At 38.8% G+C, this 20,175-nt stretch overlaps 1 protein-coding gene across 1 annotated transcript; it reads right to left on the reverse strand.

The window, feature by feature from the left end:
• Positions 1 to 211: 211 nt before the first annotated feature.
• LOC147337700 (uncharacterized) lies at positions 212 to 2,943 on the reverse strand. Its single transcript, XM_086262834.1, has 2 exons — positions 1,511 to 2,943; positions 212 to 1,285 (listed from the first exon to the last, which is right to left on the reverse strand). The coding sequence occupies exons 1-2, from the start codon at positions 2,906 to 2,908 to the stop codon at positions 773 to 775; spliced, it is 1,911 nt and encodes a 636-aa protein (XP_086118960.1). The 5' UTR covers positions 2,909 to 2,943; the 3' UTR covers positions 212 to 772.
• Between the last annotated feature and the right edge of the window lie 17,232 nt (positions 2,944 to 20,175).

Here is a 20,175-nt window from a genome sequence, read left to right on the forward strand (position 1 = left end):
GTTTATGCCCGACAATATTTTCATGGACCGGCCTTTAAGGTGTCGCGGATAAATACAACAAAATAAAACTAGTACCGGTACCGAAAAAAAGAACATTTATTCATAACCAGCGTTGCCACAGTTACTTTGAAAAAGTAATATATTACGGACTACTGATTACTCCTTCCAAAAGTAACTTAGTTACTTTACTGATTACTTTATTTTTAAAGTAACTAAGTTAGATTACTAGTTACTTTATTAGTTACTTTCAGAAGCTGCCAATAACACTCCCCACTGCCTCAACATAAAAACATCAACCGATTTTGCCAATACTCACTTTATTGGAAGTGTATTTTAACAGTAATGTCAACAATATATCTCCTGACATTTGAAGTTGAACTTAAAACTTTTTTCCTGACAGAAATACTTGTTTGTATGAAAATAAAGACAGTCTTGTTACTTCACTTAACATAAATACTTTTTATAAAAAAACAAACAAACAAACAAAGAGTCTTTCTTGACTTCCCTTAAGATACTTTTTATACCATCCACATGTAAGCACTATTGTCCGCTTTTGTAACTTTGGACTAATCTTATAAAAAAAAAAAAAGAGACTGCAGGTCCAACTTAAATTGCCTTACTTCCTTGCAGGTAATTGTTTTAAGTTAATCAACTTGAAAACTTTAATAAGTTTATTAAGTGACTTTGATAAACTTAATTCAATTACTTGTAAATAGTTATTTAAATTGGATTCCCCATTCTCTGTTTTTTCAGTATATGTTGTCATCGCATGTTATGGGGGAAACAGTAGAGTGGAGCGAGTAAACCAGTGGTTGTACCTCATTAACAGAAGCTTCTCAAACCTTTTGTCAGAAAGTCGATTTCTTTTAGGCGTGAGCACCAAACCTCCCAGACTAAAAAGTCGCTCCACAGGAGCACTTGATGGGGTTGGAGTGTTATACTTTAAAAAAATTGTCTTTATGCTTGAAAATTTATGCAGAATCTGAAGGTCGTAGCCTGACATCAGGTAGTCCATGACTTCTGCAGAATAGGTCTCCTCCTCTGGCTCTGCCTCAAAAGTGAAAAAGTCCATCTCACCTTGGCTGCTAGATGTAGTAGCACTGGGCACACTGGCAGGGTTTTTTGCCAGAGGAGCAGTGGTGCAACACTCTGCTGTCAGAAGCTGTTTTACTCGCTCCCTCCTTCCTGCATCTCTCAGCCATCGGAGTTTGAATTTTGGACAACTGGCAGCTGCAAGAAGGGCATCTTTGTCATCCAGCACACCGGCGAAACGAGTCTGAATAGCCTAAAAAACATAATTGATATTTTTATGCCTACAATTTATTATGTTATTGAATTATTTGCAAACCATGCCTAATATGAGATCAGTATTATGGATTTATTTTGTTTTAGGTTACTTGTAAACATTTTAATTGTTTTAATCTTATTTTTCAATGATAATTAATATTCTGTTCCATGTTTGTGAATTGTATGAAGCAAAAAATCTGACTAATTTCAAGATAGAGCGTACCTGTACAATGGCATCTGGAAGGCCTGCAGTCATCCTGGAGAGGTCATCTTTCACAGCCTGGGTCTTCTGCATTAGAACTTCAAGTGTTGGTAGTAAAGTTCCATATGGACAGTCGCCTTGTAAAATGTCCAGTGCTGCAGTCAGAGGTTTCATGGCCATGCAGTACTCATGCAGGAACTGGTATTCTTGATCTTTGAAGCACTTCAGTCCTAGCTTTGTGCACAGAGTATTCAGCTCACCCATGGGGATTTCTGCAATTCTCTTTACAGCATCAAAAAAGGAATTCCACCTTGTGGATGTTGGTATTAGGAGCTTTCTTTTGCTGATTTCTTCCACTGTTTCTGATGCAAGTGTAGATCTACTCGATTTGGTCCAAAGAGCTGTGCATTTTGCTGTGCTGCTCCTATACACAGCCCTGCTCTCTGCATTGGTTGTTAAATGTTTCTCCACATCACGTGTGCAAATTATGTTGATGGTGTGCGAAGCACACCTGCGGTGCGGGGGAAGAGACAGCTGACCATCACTTTCATTCTCAGCCGAGAGGATTTCTGACAGATCAGAAAAAGTGACATCATCGTCTTTGGGGCTGGACTCTTCCTCCTCCGTCTCATCATCGGACTCCGTGACAGGATGATAAACTTGAAACGCCTTAACAAAGTTGGATCCATTATCAGTAACTGTTGCAACTACTTTGTTGAGTAATCCATAAGAGGAGTGGATGTTTTCGATTTCTGTACCAATGACATCATACGTGTGTCTACCATGAATTCGCCTACATGCTAATGCAACCTTGTGACGCTCTAATGTGGTTCTACTGATCCAGTGGAGCGTTACTCCCATATAGCTTCTGTTGTTAGCAGTCCAAATATCCGCGGTAGTTGAAACAAAGTCAATCTCATTCAGTGTGGCCTTCAAATTTCTCTCCATTTCTGTAAACTCCTTCTCCAAGTAAGAAGTAAAAGTCGTTCGGTGAGGCAGCTCGGCATTAACAGAAGTAGGGATCTTTTTTATTATGGCACGAAACGAGGGCGAGTCAACAGTGTTTATAGGTAGCATTTCTTCTACAATATACTGCGCGACCAACTTCTTCAATTCTTCATCACTTACTGGTTTTGCACCAAAGTCCAACTTTTGTTGTTTGGGGGGTGTAGGACCTTCTGCGGAAGTCACGGCTCTCTGCTTCGGACCACTTGGTGGGACTCTCTCTGTGAGTTTGACTGTGCTGTGCTGCGACTCCAAATGTTTCTTTAAGTTTGACGTAGTGTTTTTGAAGGTAGATAACACTTTTTCGCCAACACAGAGTGTACAACGAACCTTAATATTTAAATCTTTAGTTGACAGAAACTCAAAATAGTGACCATATTTCCAGCTAAAGAACGAACATCTCTCTCCCTCCATTGTTGTTTACACTTTTTTACGTCGCTGGCTGCTTGTGAGCGGGAAACGTGACCTGTCGCTTATGTGACGTTTCACGACACGTATGCGTTTGTCATCCGCTGAGACGAAAAGAAGAAACCAAATCTTTTTGCTTAAAAAAATAGTAACGCACAGTGGTTTGGACAAGTAACTTTAATCTGACTACTGTTATGGAAATAGTAACGCATTAGATTAGTCGTTACTGAAAAAGTGGTCATATTCGGAGTAACGCGTTACTAAGCAACGCGTTACCGGCATCACTGTTCATAACACACGTGAAAAGGCCAAGCAAAACAGAGTAAACAATAAAAACGATAACAAAATAACGCTGAAAACCGATAAAAACCCTGAAAACTATAGAGATTGACAGACCACGTGACTTTCGCGCATTGCATGCCGGTAACTCGTGGCAAAACAATCCAAGTACTGCATCAAATGCAAGCATTTGGAGCACCGCAAAACGTTCATTCTTCGGTTCCAATAAATTCTTGCTTTTTCTTTGCCCCCCAAAAAGGTATGTACAAAACGAAGGAGAACAATGCCGGTCCGTACAAAGACAGACATGATGAAAAGTCAAAGAAAAGATACGAGGAAAAAATCAAAGGAGTGAAAGGGTCAGACCCTTACGAGCACACAGAGGGACATAATACGTCATCGTGCTGCCCAACTTCACCACGCTCATATTTATAATTATACGCTTCTTGGAGTGAGTGCATACACTCGTGAAGTTTAGTAACTTCAGGTCACTGCAACAAGCCCAGGTACAGTTTACCGACGGATGGGTGCAGGACATTGAAATGCACCGTGTAGAACGAAAGACCGTCGTACGTATCATAAGTTTACCAGTCTCACAAATCGTCGTCATAAATACACATTCGTTAACCGTTTATTAATATAACCTTTGAGCTCAACGGTAATCAATTAGTAGTGGAAATAATTTCTGGTACGCATCACAGAAATGTTGCAGTGACAATAATATTGTATGCTGTAATCGTACTGGGCAATTAGTGATACAAAACAACTGTTTTATCCTGTGAATAAAAGTATATGTTTTTGTCAGTGTACCATGGTAATAACAGAAGCGAAACACAATATTGTGTCAGGACAATTGACTATTTATGCACAATAAACAAAGGAGCATAGCGTGACAATTTCTGTTCAGCGCCAGACTTGCTTGTAACCTATATCACCAATTATGTTAAGAAAAATGACGCATTAACTACAACAGCAGACTGATCTTTGTGGAAATGCTTGGAGCAGACTAACCTGTGAGCTGGAGTGTTCTGGGACGTTATATTTTGTCTTTGAATGGCTGCAATCCAGTCGCCTCTTTGTTACTTTGGAAACATGGCTCGAACAATTTCTCTTCAACGACGTAATCCGATAACAACCGATCTCTTTACCCGTCGGCTTCCCGTGGCTGTCATGCGACCGGCTATTGCAGTTAATAACAACAGCTTCTTGCCATTTTTTGTGTTTCTTTTTATCGCTGTATAACTGATTTCAATTGAAAGCCTGCGTGCGCTAGTACCTCTTGCCACAAGTTCCCAGAATTCTTTGCGGTTTTACCCCTGAGTGACGTCACATTTTCAATCTCTATACATTTCACACCTGAGCCTCAACTCTCGCGGCCCGGTACCAAATGACTCATGTACCGGTCCGTGGCCTGGGGATTAGGGACCGCTGCCCTAAACGACTGGCAGCTGTAATTGCAGCAAAAGGTGGTTCTACAAAGTATTGACTCAAGGGGCTGAATAATTACCCACACCCCACTTTTCAGTTATTTATTTGTAAAAAAAAATGTTTGGAATCATGTATGATTTTCGTTCCACTTCTCACGTGTACACCACTTTGTGTTGGTCTTTCACGTGGAATTCCAATAAAATTGATTCATGTTTGTGGCTGTAATGTGACAAAATGTGGAAAAGTTCAAGGGGGCCGAATACTTTTGCAAGCTACTGTAAGTTATTTCAGTGTTCTACTTTTCTGGAATCAATTACAGCCCAGATGGAGCCTGGGTCACACTTGATAAATGAAAAAAGGAATCTGCTCTTTTTCAGAATGAAGTTTCAATGAAGTTTTGTATTTCTATTTTGTATTGTTTTTTGTTTGATTATGTTATTTGCCTTTCATGTCCTATTCTTGTTTCTGCGTCTTTTCCTCAGTGTCACCTGTAGTATTAACCCTTGTCTCCTTTAATTCTGTCAAGTTCATATGTCTTAGTGCTGGTAAAACTTCCTGTTTTATTTTGATATTCCAGCATCTTGTGTGTTGTCTTCAGTTTTGCCTCCCCTCCCCTTGCCATGTTAGTTTGATTCTGTTCACCTGTGTCTTGTTTTGCCCAACTGTTTCCTCTCTCTCTTAGTCCTAAGTTTCCCTCTGGTTTTCATTGCATTCTCCCTCTGGGTTAATCCTCCCTCCCTGGCAGCATAGTATCCGTGTTTATATGCAGATTTGGTTTCTATTTGTTTTTTGACCTGCTTTATTATTTTAATTAGTTTTTGTTTAACAAAACAGCTTTTTAGTTTACTCCTGTTCCAAGTCCTGCATTGCATCCTACTCTGCCAGCCTTGACAGCAATATCCTGTATAACTTTGCACAATAGCCACACACTCCAGGCAATTCACTTATTTCATTCTAAGACAAATGTGTGAAAAGAAGCCTGATATTCATAACAAACATGACATTAATAGAATGGGAAACTCTGTAATAGAATTAAAACATTTTTAGTGTAACGTGTCTGTCATTACTAATAATGAAATCACTGAAAAGGATAAGAAAAGATTGCCCATAAAAGATTACTATTCATGTGAAGAATGAAAGAGTATTTAAGGTGTAATAAAATCTCGTCTGTTAAGGAAAAAAACAAACATCTGTTTAACCCGTTCAACATCATTCCATCCATACCCTCTTATCTCTGCCATGAGGTGCTGAAGCACATCCCACGTCACAGAGACAACCACTCAAGCTCATATTCACACCTCCAGGTCAAACCAGTTAACCCTAAACCTGCATTTTTTTCACTACTGGGAGGAATGCTCAGTGCCTTGAAAAAACTGGAGAACATACTGTACAGACTCCACACAAACTCCTCCAGCAGCCTGACTGAAGCCTTCTTGTGTTAATAGATAAAGCCAGCTGCAGTAGTGGGAGATTTGGACATGCAAACACAGCTGTTGTGGATTAGCCACAGTGCTATGTGTACTGAAACTGCTCATTTTAAGAACATCCATCAAATCTAAATTCGATTTGCTAATCAGATTTAAGATGTCGCACTAAAACAGTTCATAGCAGAGGTGTGGACTCGAGTCACATGACTTGGACTCGAGTCATACTCGAGTCATTAATTTTATGACTTTAGACTTGACTTGAAAAAATGTTCTAAGACTTGTGACTTGACTTGGACTTTTACACCAATGACCTGGGACTTGAATTGGACTTGAACCGGTTTACTTGAAAAGACTTGATATTTCACCCCAAATATAAAATTTAACATGCATATTATATAGAGATTGAAAATGTGACGTCATTCAGGGGTAGAACCGCAAAGGATTCTGGGAACTCGTGGCAAGAGGTACTAGCGCACGCAGACTTTCAATTGAAATCAGTCACACAGCGATAAAAAGAAACACAAAAATGTCAAGAAGCCGTTGTATTATTAACTGCAATAGCCGGTCGCATGACAGCCACGGGAAGCCGACGGGTAAAGAGATCGGTTGTTATCGGATTACGTCGTTGAAGAGAAATTGTTCAAGCCATGTTTCCGAAGTAACAAAGACGCGACGGATGGCCTGGATTGCAGCCATTCAAAGATCAAATATAACGTCCCAGAACACTCCAGCTCACAGGTTAGTCTGCTCCAAGCATTTACACGAAGGTCAGTGTTTTTTAGTAGTTAATACGTCATTTTCATAACATAATTGGTGATATAGGTTACAAGCAAGTCTGGCGCTGAACAGAAATTGTCGCGCTATGCTCCTTTATTTATTGTGCATAAATAGTGAATTGTCCTGACACAATATTGCGTTTCGCCTCTGTTATTATGGTACATTGACAAAAACATATACTTTTATTCACAGGATTAAACAGGTTTTTTGTATCACTAATTGCCCAGTACGATTACAGCATACAGTATTATTGTCACTGCTACATTTCTGTAACGCGTACCAGAAATTATTTCCACTACTAATTAATTACCGTTGAGCTCAAAGGTCCTATTAATAAACGGTTAAGGAATGTGTATTTATGACGACAATTTGTGAGACTGGTAAACTTAAGAGATAAGAGATAAGATAGAACTTTATTAATCCCTCGGGTGGGTTCCTCTGGGAAATTCGATTTCCAAAAAAGCACAGCACCGACAGAAGTTACAGAGTTATACACACACACATATATATAAATACAGAGACAATATAAATAAAATATACGAAGGGGATAAATAGAATAAATAGGAATAAAAATAAAAATACAAGTGAATTGCACATTTCAAGTATTGAGTCTATTGCACCGTTGACTATTTACGGTAGTCACGGTAGTCAACTTATGATACGTACGATGGTCTTTCGTTCTACACGGTGCATTTCAAGGTCCTGTACCCATCCGGCGGTAAACTGTACCTGGGCTTGTTGCAGTGACCTGAAGTTACTAAACTTCATGAGTGTGTGCACTCACTCCAAGAACCGTATAATTATAAATATGCATATAAATATGCTACGATGAGATAGCTGACTTCATCTAACTAGCAAATGTTGTCCAGGCTACGTTGGTGATGCAGTTTTTTTTTTAATGTGTATGATATTTTTGTCATGCGATTTTAAAGCCGGTGTTGTGCAACACCGGTCCTACAACCGCATCCAAGAATAACATGCAGCTTATCTCAGAACTGTCGGTGAAAATTATTCTTGGAGCTAGGTTTAATTGAGCTGCATTTTATAGAGGTGCAATTTCACAATTTGTGTCTATTTTCTAAGTTCACTATTTTGTCATGTGTTGAGAAAAACACAGATTTTAAAATTACATGGTCTAATATTTACATTTAGCATAACTGCAACATTCTTTTTTCATTTTTTTTTTTTTAAAGACTCAAAAGGACTTGAAATTCAAAGTTTCAGACTTGTGACTTGACTCGGACTTTTACACCAGTGACTTGAGACTCGACTCTGACTTGCCTGACATTACTTGAGACTTGACTTGAGACTTGAGGATAAAGACTTGAGACTTACTTGAGACTTGCAAAACAATGACTTGGTCCCACCTCTGGTTCATAGATAACTTAATCTTCACGTTCCAATCTCCGAAAGCTGAAATATGCATATCAAAAGACAGCATGCCAACAGCAGTCAATAAAAATGACTATGGGGGTCAGAATAACAATGATTCCAATAAGGAGAACAATCTTGTTATGAGTTTGGCTTTTACACGGCATTGTCTCGTCTCTGCTGCTTTGCTTTCTTTATTGGATTTATGCTGTTTTATGACATGTGCTCTTAGTTTAGTCTCCACAAATCTAAATGGGCCGAAAAATTATTCATTAAAATTTGTTTAGAGCTTGACTATAGTAACAGAGGCTAGACACATGATGGGAAAGTATTTACTTCCTTGTATTTACTGTTGGATGGTGACACTGTTGAAATATATTTTGCATAGGAAGACATAATAGAAAACATGCAGAGACGTCATGCACACATGTTACATTGTTGATGGGAAAACTACACCTTCCTCTTGAGAGCTGAAACGCACGCACATGCACAAACTGATAAACAGATGTACCCACAGGGTCTGCACAAAGACACTGCAGCATGCTCACTGCAGTGCTTTTCTTTCCTTGTTTGATATTGCAGACATTTTCATTAATGTTAATTGAAAAACTTAATTTCCGGCAAGAAGAATATTACTATAAGGCATCTGAGGGAGTCTGATTGATCAACTGTCACTAAGTTTTGCCTATATGGGACTGTTTCCACTCCTGTCTGGCAATTAAATAAAATTAATGAAAAAAACAGGACTAGATTTGGTTTTTTTTTTTCTTAATTCAAAAATTTAAAGCTCACTCCACTGGTACAGATTAAGATCAGTTTTACTGTTTCCTGCTGCCTTTAAGGGGATTTCCTGACTACTAAATATGCTGCAGATGTCACTGTCACTGCACACTTTACAATACAAAGCGGCAAAAGTTTTTGACACTATCATAAACAAAAACGGAAAAAAGCTTTTTCTGACCATCGGCCCTAACCAAAATATTGAATTACATAACCGTCCTTTGTCAATAAAGCACAGGTGAATCCCTTAGACTAGTGACTGAAAACATAAAATTACATGGCAATCAAATACAAAAAAATCTAGGTTTCTAGGTGAAAGGTTTTTCGGTTTTCTGTGTGTGGTCAGAATAATCCATGCGGGTAAAGGCTGTATGCATTCAAGTAATATGATGCAAGAAAAAAAAGTGCTGTTGTCACAACACATCTGCTTTTGCTGTTTGAGCTTCTTACATTGTTTATTCAGTAAATTTGAGTGAGAATGCCATCTTGATATTGTTTTTGCAGAGCTAGCTGTGCTTTACCGATGGCAAATTAGATGTTCGATGCTCTGATAAAGGTAAACAGGCTACTTTCTCGCTCAGTGTAGCCATGAGAAAGAATCAGACGTTACTGAGCAGCTGATATGCATGAGCATGCACAATATCCTCAACATTGTAGGCCAAAATCCTCTTAGAGCCTTTGAGGATGTTGTACAGACTGCATATAGAAGATGTTAAAAGATGGTTTGTGAAGTCCTATTTTAAAACCTGAATTTTAGCTTGGTAGCCATCCCCATCTTGGATTGCAGCCAGAAGTAACCAAATTTGGAAGTGATGATGGAGTGCGATGTTATCAGCTCCATAGACTGTATAGGTGCACTGCTTAGTTACAGATACCTGCTAAATAGTACTACATAATATACAAACAAAACTGCAGAACAGAACATCACTCACTAAACACCGGCTTCTTGGACATGTTGTTAGTGCAATTCACTACATCAATCAATTAACCTTTCCAAAAGGCACAAAAGGTCCAGTTTGGTGACTCAGATGTGCAGAGGTGAAGCTTTCCAGACAGCTGCCGGCTACAGCTGCCTGTACTGGAATCCATGTATCTCATCCTGTAGTTGGGTTAAGGCCGGGAGGGGGGATTTAGCTAGAAAGAACAAAAACCTGCTTGTGTACCAGGCTCCAAACATGCAAATTATCCAATCTCAAGTGGCCACTTGAAGAACTGCAGTTTTTGGCATTTCCCAGATGGCTTCATTTCTGTGCTCGTAAGATTGCCCCATGGGATACTGTAGAGCAGCCAGTAAATCTGGTCTCACTTCAACTATTCTGGCATGGTAATATAACCGATATAAATGTAACTTATCTGCTCTTCCCAAAGATGAACCTCTGTTATCTAGGCCCAAGACGGATGGGGCAAGCTTGCAGGATGAAGCTAATTTGGAGCCATTATCACTGTAATGACTGTGTGGCACAAAACCAGGCCTGCAATTGTACAAAATCACAGGTTGAAGTAGAGAGAGAGTTCGCTCATTGCATTTTTTAACATAAAGTGCAACTGCACTGCTGATAATTTTATACTACCGGTTACATTGCTTTTTAATTTCCTTGTCGGCTTACTTCTCAATCTTAAATAAGAATTCCATATCTTCACGTGCCATCGTTTAATGTTTGGCAGATTGCATTAGATAACAGACACACAGATTCCAACACATACACAGATTTAGATAAAAGAAAGTTGGTGAGTTTATTTTTTCAGTCGCCTGACCCAAAAAAGACAGTCTGGACCACAGTGGTAGATACAGGGGTTTTCAAAGTGATGCTTTATTAGTGACATACAAGCTGATGGCCACCATTGTCAAATGATTCAGGTCAGACCATTTTGTCACTGAGGTTTCAGCCAACATTAAGGGCAAAACTGATAAAAATTTTGATGTTTTTGTAAAAATGTCAAAACACAGGCAAGGACAGTAAAAGTTGTACCTGTGACCCAGTTCATGATGAAAAAGATAAAAGGAGAAGATAAATCTTACAAGCATAGTAGAAAGCAGGGAAACGTCTGTGCACTTAAAGTAGTGCTGTCTTACCTTAGTTTGAAAATGATACATTATTACTATATCATAAATTTAAAAAAACAACAACGCAAAAAACAAACAGTGAATAGTTTGTATTTCACAAAATAAAAGCAGTACTTTCAACATTATTATTTTGCATTATTAATTATTTTACTGTTTGTTAAAAGTCCAAAAATACTGGCTGAAGTTTAATAAACTATCACGTTTTTAATGATTATTGTTATAAAGTGTTGCAAACAGATAACCAGTATTTACAGTAAACATTAATGTTACCATGCCGACACACTCAGTGTAAACATTCGCTCACCGACAAGTTCATCAGGTACACGTTGATAGTATTGCATTGGAATCTGTTTTTTCCTCTCAGAACTTCCTTAATTCTCCATGGCGCAGATTCAACAACATGTTGGAAACCTTGCTCAGAGATGCTGGTCCATGTTAACATGACAGTATCATTCAGTTGCTACATTTATATCAGCTCCACCATATCCCAAAGGTGCTCTGTTGGTTTGAGATCCAGGGATGGTTTTTTTTTTTCAAGGTGTCACTGGCACAGCCATCAGAAGATGAGTACACTTGGTCAAAAAGGGATGACCACAGTCAGCAACAATGCTCAGGTAGGCTGTGGCATTTACTGTGGTGTGCTGCTTCAAAAGTTGACAAGCGATGTATTCAGAGATAGTCTTCTGTATACCTTGTTTGTAACCGTTCTTTACTTGAGTTACTGTTGCCCTCTTATAAGTTAGAACCAGGCTGATCATTCTTCTCTGATCTCTGACATCAAAAAAGCATTTTTGCCCAGAGAACTGCCACTCACTGGATATGTTCTCTTTTTCAGACCGCACTCTGTAAAACCTAGAGATGGTTGTGTGTTTTTAATAGTCAGACGAGCACATCTGGCACCAAAAGCCATGTCACATTTAAAGTCACCTAAATCTCCTTTTCTTCCCCATTCTGATCCTTGATGTGAAATTCAGCAGGTCCTTTTGACCATTTCTGCCTGTCTGAATGCACTGAGTTACTTCAATATAATTGGCTGATAAGACCAATGATAATTTGTGATAATGAGCGGTAGTGTGGCCAGAGTGTCTGCTAGTACAGATAGAAATGAGATAATTAGCATTAGCTCAGAATGGTGGAAATGTCCTTAATCTTTTCAGTTACACCATTCGTATCTGGCGTGCTGGTATCATAAACCAAAGTCGTTTAAAATTTAACCCTGTGGATACAGAACACTTTGCATTTTATAAGATAGCTGAAACATTACAGCTAGTGCAAAGATCACCCACAGACTCACCATGCAGGCTTACAGTTCATGAAAATGTAAACTAGATCAAATGCAATGCAATTTGCAAAAAACGGAGCTTCTTCTTTAAGCAGACAAGTAGTGTTCATGCTTGTAAGTACAGCCACTCATGCCAAAACATGGTGTGTTGAGCTGCTGCTTTGATAGTCATCATTTGCAGTCCTGCAATCCTTTATTTTTTTCTTTAACCCTCATGTTATGTTCTCTCTTATAACTTAGCCACTTAAGCAACAACACCTTTTTGTGGAAAGTAACTTACATTATTAAAGATGTTGTGGAAGGACACATGCATATCAATGCGCACATTCACCACACTTGGTGTTCTCTACTTTATAACTCAAAGTAGTACCACTAAACAACATATTGCTTTTACTAAATACATAACACCTCATATCAAAGTTCAGTGTAGTGTACAGTGTGATCTTACCTATGACACTATGTTCACTATTTTTTTTTTATTATGCCTGGTAAAGGAGACTGTAGTATTGATTTCTTTTTTCCCAAAAAGAAAACAGTACTTGAACATTTCTTCTTTCTAAAGGGTAAGAAAGGAAGTATTGACTGCTAATCTTAGCTTGGTAAACCATACCAGAGGGAGGTGTCCTTTCTGTATTACCTTCACTTCTGGTTCCTCTTTTCTGCTGCCAGAAAACACAGCGCTGAACACTTATCAGAGGAAGAAGCAAATTTAAGTTGCGTAACCAATGAAGAGAAACGAATGAGGCCAGTGACTTGCTGGTATATCTCGGCTGGTGTCAGTCAGACATGTTTTGCTGAACATTGTGAATCTAAATTCAAAAGTTGGTTCTGTCATAAATAACACAGTGTGTATGAGTTTTTTGATGAGATTTTTATTGGGAACAAAGAGCATTCCCCAGACATCATCCAGATAGTCATTATTAAACTGAGCCATGCTTAATTCATTAATGTGTTTAAGTCATTAATGAGCTCATTGAATGTGTAATAAATTGCAGCAAGGTCAACAATATTTAATACCATACTCATGTAGCATTTAAAACACTCACTTGTTATACCTGTCACGCTTATTATTATACTCATTATGTGACTTTCACTGTCACAACCCCAGTCAAAGAGAGAACTGGGTCTGCATGGCTGATGATAATTTAAAGTGTTACACAAGGACATCTGGCAAAACTAAATGGACACAGGGCCTTATAAATGCACATGTTAACAAGGCTGATTCTGTATTCAAAACAAAAATGTGTCTGAGCATACATCCCACAATTTGCAGAAATTTATAGCTTTCCCACAAGTTGGAGGAAACAAGTCCTCAAAAACGAGAATGGAATAAAAAGTTCATGCTTTATTATCGTCAGAATCATTTCTTCAGTGTCTTCTTTTGGAGGGAGAACATCGCCACTTCAGTATTGATAAACTGTGTCATCGATTCCTTTGTATAAGTCTCAGTTATTTATCTCTCCAACCTTACAATTTTCCCTGACTGTTTACTCTCTGAACAGGAAACTAGTCAGTCTGATGTGCCCTGGCATTAGAAAACAGAAATGAAGATCTTGGAACTGAGGTGGATTTGGACTCCGGGGTGGTGCCACATTTGTGCATGTCAAAAATACAGAGACAGATGGGGAGAGATGATTGAAGAGACTTAACCCTCATGTTAGGTGTCAGCAGACAGACAAAGCGATGTTTGTTCATTATTCTTTGAAGAAAGAGCTGAAGAACTGTCGTACCACTTCAGATCTTATTTAATCGTTTTATTGATTTTATTTTATTCTGATTTTTTCCCCCTCTGTCATAGAATCTCATCTTCTTGCCCAGTGACCACAGCATTTTCCTTGTTTGGGGAGAGACAGAGTACACTCAGAGGCAAACTCTAACTGTAGCCAGTATCCTTGGTAATTGGAAACCTCATTTAGCTGGAAAGTGATGCACAACAGTCACGTGGCTAGGAGTTGTAAATATTAACACATGGGCATGCATCTGCCAAGACAAATGTTGTAAATCCTCCCCAAGGATCACAGTTAGCTACTAATGTTAGCTCTGGTGAGGAGAATGGCATTGGAGCAATGCATTTATAAGAACCTTAGACAGGGTTTTAAAATGTCTTCGTGTATATATCAAGCAAAAAGAGCTGTGGTCTTGTTGACCATGCTCATGAAGAGTAAAGAAGGCAGCAAAACTGGTGTGCATGTTTACTTCATTCCAGATGCAATGTGCCCAACAGATATAATTTTCTACAGTGGTTGAATTATTACTACTGGACCTCATGCAGGGTCGTGTTTGAGAGGTGATTTAAAATGAGGTAATTTCTTCTTTTGTAAAAGTTCTACATCAAAACCCTCAACCATTTCAGTTTTGGTGCATGGGTTTGTTTGCATGAGACTAATTTCCTGGAAATATATCACATGAAAATATCAATAGTCCTTTACATCATGTCACAGCCAATCTTGTCCTAAATAACACCCAATTATTTGCAATAGTGTGAGATGACAGTGGAAAAATACCTAACAAACAGGACTCATAAAATGTACTGCCTAATGAACGACAGGCACACACTGTAATGTGTGTATGCAACTTGGCCTTAGGTGCCTTAGGTTTATTTGTCCCCAAAAGAATGACTAATCACGATACTTTCTAATGATGATGAAAGGTAACTGGTTTTATAACTGTCCTGGAGCGTGTTCCAAGGCACTCAAAGTTGAGTTGAAAAGCCAGCTCTTCTGGACGAGATAGGCAATTTGATGGTAATGGTGCGCACTTTCATGTAGTTTCTTCTCTGAGGCATTTGTAGTGTTGCAAACCCACTCATAAAGGGACAGATAGATAAAGGACAAAAGGTAAACCAGTTCTGTTGGAGAAGCGTCAGGAGAGATTGCTTAAAGGCTGTTCAGCCACATGTACTGGAATGTATGTGCACTATAAGAGTTATGCAATTGCTACAGCACTTTTATTTAAAGGCAACGTGTTCTACTTGGGCTTCAAATCCCGGCTCTTCAAGTAACCACTACTGTTGCCAGGGGAGATGTGTGCCCTCTATATTTTGGTATTACAATGAGAAACTAATTTGCATGAAGATAAATGTGCAGTTACTATGGGCAAGGCCAAACAAACTGAGAAACTAATTACACATTGCTCTGTTTTGACTTGTTTTACACATTGTTTGATCTGTCTGACCTTGGTTTGAAGAGATCAGGACTAAAGTTCAGCCTGGTCTTGTGAGGAATAGAGAAGCCTTATGGTCACACCGTGTTGACGTGATCAATGCTGCTCTATGAGACACAGCTTTAATACAAATATGTGCTTGTGATGGCTTGGCATTTTGTCCTCCCTTCTTCTGTTACAAAACTCATCTCTCCTCATTACAAAAACTGCCTGCGATAGTTGAGCCTTTTCGCTCATTGGTTATAGCGTTGCCGTTAATCAAACATTAGATGACTGCAAGAGCTGTTTTACAAATGAGCAGGTATTCTTTAAGATTTATGAACAATAACAGTCAGATGTGTTTGTGTAAGTTACCGTAAACGCTAAAAGAGTTATCTTCACACATGAGAATTTGAGAAAAAGGAAGGAAAGTAATGAAAGACTTCTTTTTTGCCTTCTCTCAATGCCTTTTGTGCCTCCTATTCCACATCTTCCTGTGTATGTGTGTGTTCCATGTCTGTCTTTTACTTGCTTCCTTTCGTACTCTGAAGGTTATTTACTTTGCTTGACATGTGTTTTTACTTCATGCGTGTTTTTGCTTTTCCTGCCCTTGTTATTGCCTGCTCCGGCCTGATTGTGTTTACTTCTTCCTTGTTACCCCACTCTTCCATGTGAGTATTTAATTTGTGTGTTTTATCCCTTTGTCAGTTTGTCAAGTCGTCCATGTCCTGTTCTCTATTTTTGAAGACTGTGAGACTTTCTCATGTCTCACAGTCTGCCTGTCTTCCCTGAGTTATGGTTTTTAGTTCATTACCTTTTTGGACTTCATTATGTTTACGTTTTTGGATTCTCTTAGTTGGATCATTTCTTTTGGATTTTCTTGTGTCCTCAGTTTTGTTACTTTTCCAGCCCAATTGTCTCTTTTGTATCAGCATGTGGGTCAATTTTTTAAACTTTACCCTAATTTCTAACAGTACAGCAAAGGCCCAATTGGCAAATTCCTGGTCAGTTTGCCTTTTTATTTCAGGGACTTTGATTTCAGTGAAAACACCTTTGTGAGGAGTTAGACAGCATGTTTTTGCCAGAGGGAGGTGGAAATTGACACCCTTGTCTCTCACAATCATGCTCCAGTATCCACATTAGCTTGGGACTTTGACACCACTCTGCACCTGTGGTGGTCAGCAAGCCCAACCTTCTTTCTCTATTGGCCAACTGTAAGACTGTAGTGAGTCTACAGTATTTTAGTTTCAGTTTACAGACACAATGCTAACTTAATCTGTGTCTACCGATGGCACCCATATGCCTATATTCCTGACTCTTTACATAGGCTGTTCACCTTTTCCTGAGTAAGTTGACAAGATATCAGAGTTGTTTAATGGCTCCTCACTTGATTCAGTTGGAGTCCAGCTGCTTTGATTTTCTGCCTTCTATTCATCCCTCATCTTCCTTCGGGAATGTTTCTGTCCTGTCTTTTGTCTGTCTGAAAGTTTTCTCTGGTCCCCTCCCAAATGGACCAGAAGTGACATGTTAAGCCTCATGTTCTCCTTAAATTGCAGGCTGTCTGAGTGGTGTCTAAAAAAACAATGTGGGCTTTATAGATAACAGATCAACTTTGGTCACCTTTATGGCAGAAACCTGGTCTTGTTAGGAGAGAAGGCATCCATCCCACTTTGGATGGAACAGCTCTCATTTCTAGAAAACTGGCCCAATTTATTAAACCCACCCAAAACATGACTATCAAGAGTTGGGACCAGGAAGCAGAGTTGCAGTCTTACATGCCTCTGTGCAAAAAAACAAAAAAAAACAAAAAAACAAAACACATAAAAAGAACAATAGTTCTACAGCATCTACATCTGCACCCAAGAGTAACACAGTGAAATGTGGATTAATAAACATTTGGTCTCTTTCTTCCAAGTCTTGGTTAGTACATGAATTAATAATTGGACCAGGTGACCCTGAATCCTCCCTTGGTTATGCTGCAATAGATGTAGACTTCAGGGGGATTCCCATGATGCAGTGAGTATTTCTTCTTCAGTTATCTTTCTCACTCATTACGTGTTAATAGACCTCTCTGCATTGAATGATTACCTGTTATTATTCTCTGGCTCTCTTCCACAACATGTTCTTGTACTGTCTTCCTCTCCTCACCCCAACCGGTTGCAGCAGATGGCCACCACTCCCTGAGCCTGGTTCTGCTGGAGGTTTCTTCCTGCTAAAAGGGAGTTTTTCCATCCCACTGTCATCAAAGTGCTTGCTCATATGGAGTCATAACTGTTAGGCTTTTCTCTGCATGTATTCTTATAGGGTCTACCTTTCAATGTAAAGCATGTGGTGATGGCAGATTTTCAAGAATTTGCCATCACTGCTGCTCTCCTGACCAAACTTCAGAGGGATTCTCATCCTGTTAGGCTTTATCTTTCTGGTCAAGCTTTTTACCTCCAGCCCAAACTCATGACACATCAGGCAGTAGAAATATGAATGTGTACATCATTTGTAAATTATGCTGTGTATTTTGCACATTCACTGTAACCTCAATTTGTATACAATATTATCAGGAAGGTAAAATACGACATATGCTCTCCTTCACCACTGAATGAAAGTGTTTGTGAAAGTGTTAAATGAGTTTTATGACTATATGGTCAACAGTAACCATATCCATATAATGCATGAACATATGTGAAAAACAGCCGGATGTCATAACATAAACCATATTCCAGATACCAGCATAATGGTGACTGGAAGGCCTGAACCACACCTTCCTAAGGTGGGAGTCAACTAATAGAACCACTACTTCATAAACATGGAGTGATTATGAAAAAGTGGTATCCAACATGTGTTACAAAGTGACATTTCAAGCTATCACATCATTTTGTAAAGCGTTTGTTCCTGACAATTTCACTTTGTGTGTGGACTGCATGTGCCTGCAACCAACAATAGACTTATCATTTGTGATATATTTGTATTTGTTCATTTTTGCATTTCAGCTTCTTCTTTTTTTTTTACATTTGTTAAGTGGTTTATTTTTTGCAAAAGTACAAAAAACTCAACCCATATGGTATGCTTCGGCCAAAGGGAGAACATGTATCAGTGATAACGTTTAAATCTCCCAGGGTCAGAAATTCAAAGGGCAAGAATACAATGTGCTATTGTGAACTTGTAATGTGTTCACCCTGTTGATAGCGCCACCATTTTCTCATGACCCTATTTCCTTGACGGCAAGGGTCAGAAGTTGTGTTGCTCCTACAGGTTTTATAGTCCCTGACTGAATGATTAGAATTCCAAGATGTACCGAGGCAAACAAAGCTCTTCCTAGTTCATTGGAAACCTAAAACAGCTGATTATAATCAATTATCCACTCTGCGTAGCATTGCGTCGGATATATTTAATTACAAGAGGAGCTATTGTGTAGACAATGTCACACTTGAGAGGAAGCAAGTAAGAGAACAACGCTGGAGGAAGAAAATTAAACTGCCAGTAAACATGATTAATTCAAGTGGAGGACATAATCAGTTTTCTTTTTTTAACGCAAAAACAGGCAACACACGTTTTTTTTATGTAATGAGCATCTCCCTGTGCTGGCTGTGGCTGAAGTCAAAGCTGTGCACTAATTTCCACATTAGTTGTCAAGATGCTCAGCCCCTCCCCATGTCTACGTGTTCTCAGGCAAGACACTGATACCCAAGTTAATTCAATTCCAATTTAATTTTATATATATATATAGCACAGATTCACAGCAAGAGTTGCCTCAAGGAGCTATTACCCCTGATGTTAAGCAAGTACCTTGCATGGTAGCTCTGCTACCATTGGTGTGTGTGTTCATATGGGTGAATGAGAAATACATGGTAAGGTGTTGTGTCGAACATCTAAGGTTAGAGGGTGTCATGTAGGTGTGGCTGCGGTGCTCAAGGATTTTCAGCATATCCTGACATTTCATTATCTGCCCATATAAGTCATTCTTGGTATTTTCAAGTCAACTTTATGAATCAAAAATACTAATTGTGTTGGGGGATCAGAAAAACAGCCGATCAAATGCCATAGCCTCCTCAAGTACAGTACAATTAGTTTTATATATCGTTAACCTTTTCACTAGTTGAACACCAAATGCCACAGCACAGAGATTCACAATGATGCAGGAAACGCTTGGTCAATACACGTGAAGATTAATAGCACCTGAACCTTCCTCCATAGGACAGTCAACATATAAGGGTTTATTATTGCCCTTAGAAAAGTTGTAAAAAGTGTGCAGTGACACTAACAATTTTGGGGTTGGAAATGTGCAGTTATGAAGTGTATACCTAGTATTATTATGTTATGTTTAAAACCAAAAACCAAACACAAAACAATCAATTATTATTTAAGTTAAAGCATTTTAAGATGTTTAAACAAGGTGTGGCTTGTTTCGTGGTAAATTTCTTAATTGTTATGAAATGGATTCTTACAGATTCATCAGGTGACATTTTCTTATATTTGGCCTGTTAGCCATGACAGAACAGGATGTGTTGCATAACGTACTCATCCTATTGGGCGTATTAGTTTCAATATCTACTAATTATTACATAAAGTTTATTGTTTAAGTCACTATCAGTGATTTAAACCTCATTATCAGTAAAGTGATAGTGAAGTTTGAATAACAGGGCAAAACTGCAATTAAAAGCTTGCAGTGTTACTACTGCAGTTACATGGTTACATACACAGTGCATTCACTCTGTGCTGTGGGCGTTAT

Source organism: Aulonocara sp. 'chitande type north' Nkhata Bay, linkage group LG2 (genome assembly GCF_057382095.1).
Source record: "Aulonocara sp. 'chitande type north' Nkhata Bay isolate Kocher_YH1m ecotype deep benthic linkage group LG2, A_spYH_male_GT1.1, whole genome shotgun sequence".
In the NCBI taxonomy this organism is placed as follows: domain Eukaryota; kingdom Metazoa; phylum Chordata; class Actinopteri; order Cichliformes; family Cichlidae; genus Aulonocara; species Aulonocara sp. 'chitande type north' Nkhata Bay.

What these genes read in the sequence shown, in the direction of transcription:
- LOC147337700 (XM_086262834.1), bottom strand. Translation starts at nt 2,908, where the DNA reads ATGGAGGGAGAGAGATGTTCGTTCTTTAGCTGGAAATATGGTCACTAT. An exon ending in TTCCAGATGCCATTGTACAG is followed by an intron (nt 1,286 to 1,510) that starts GTACGCTCTATC and finishes TATGTTTTTTAG; the next exon opens with GCTATTCAGACTCGTTTCGC.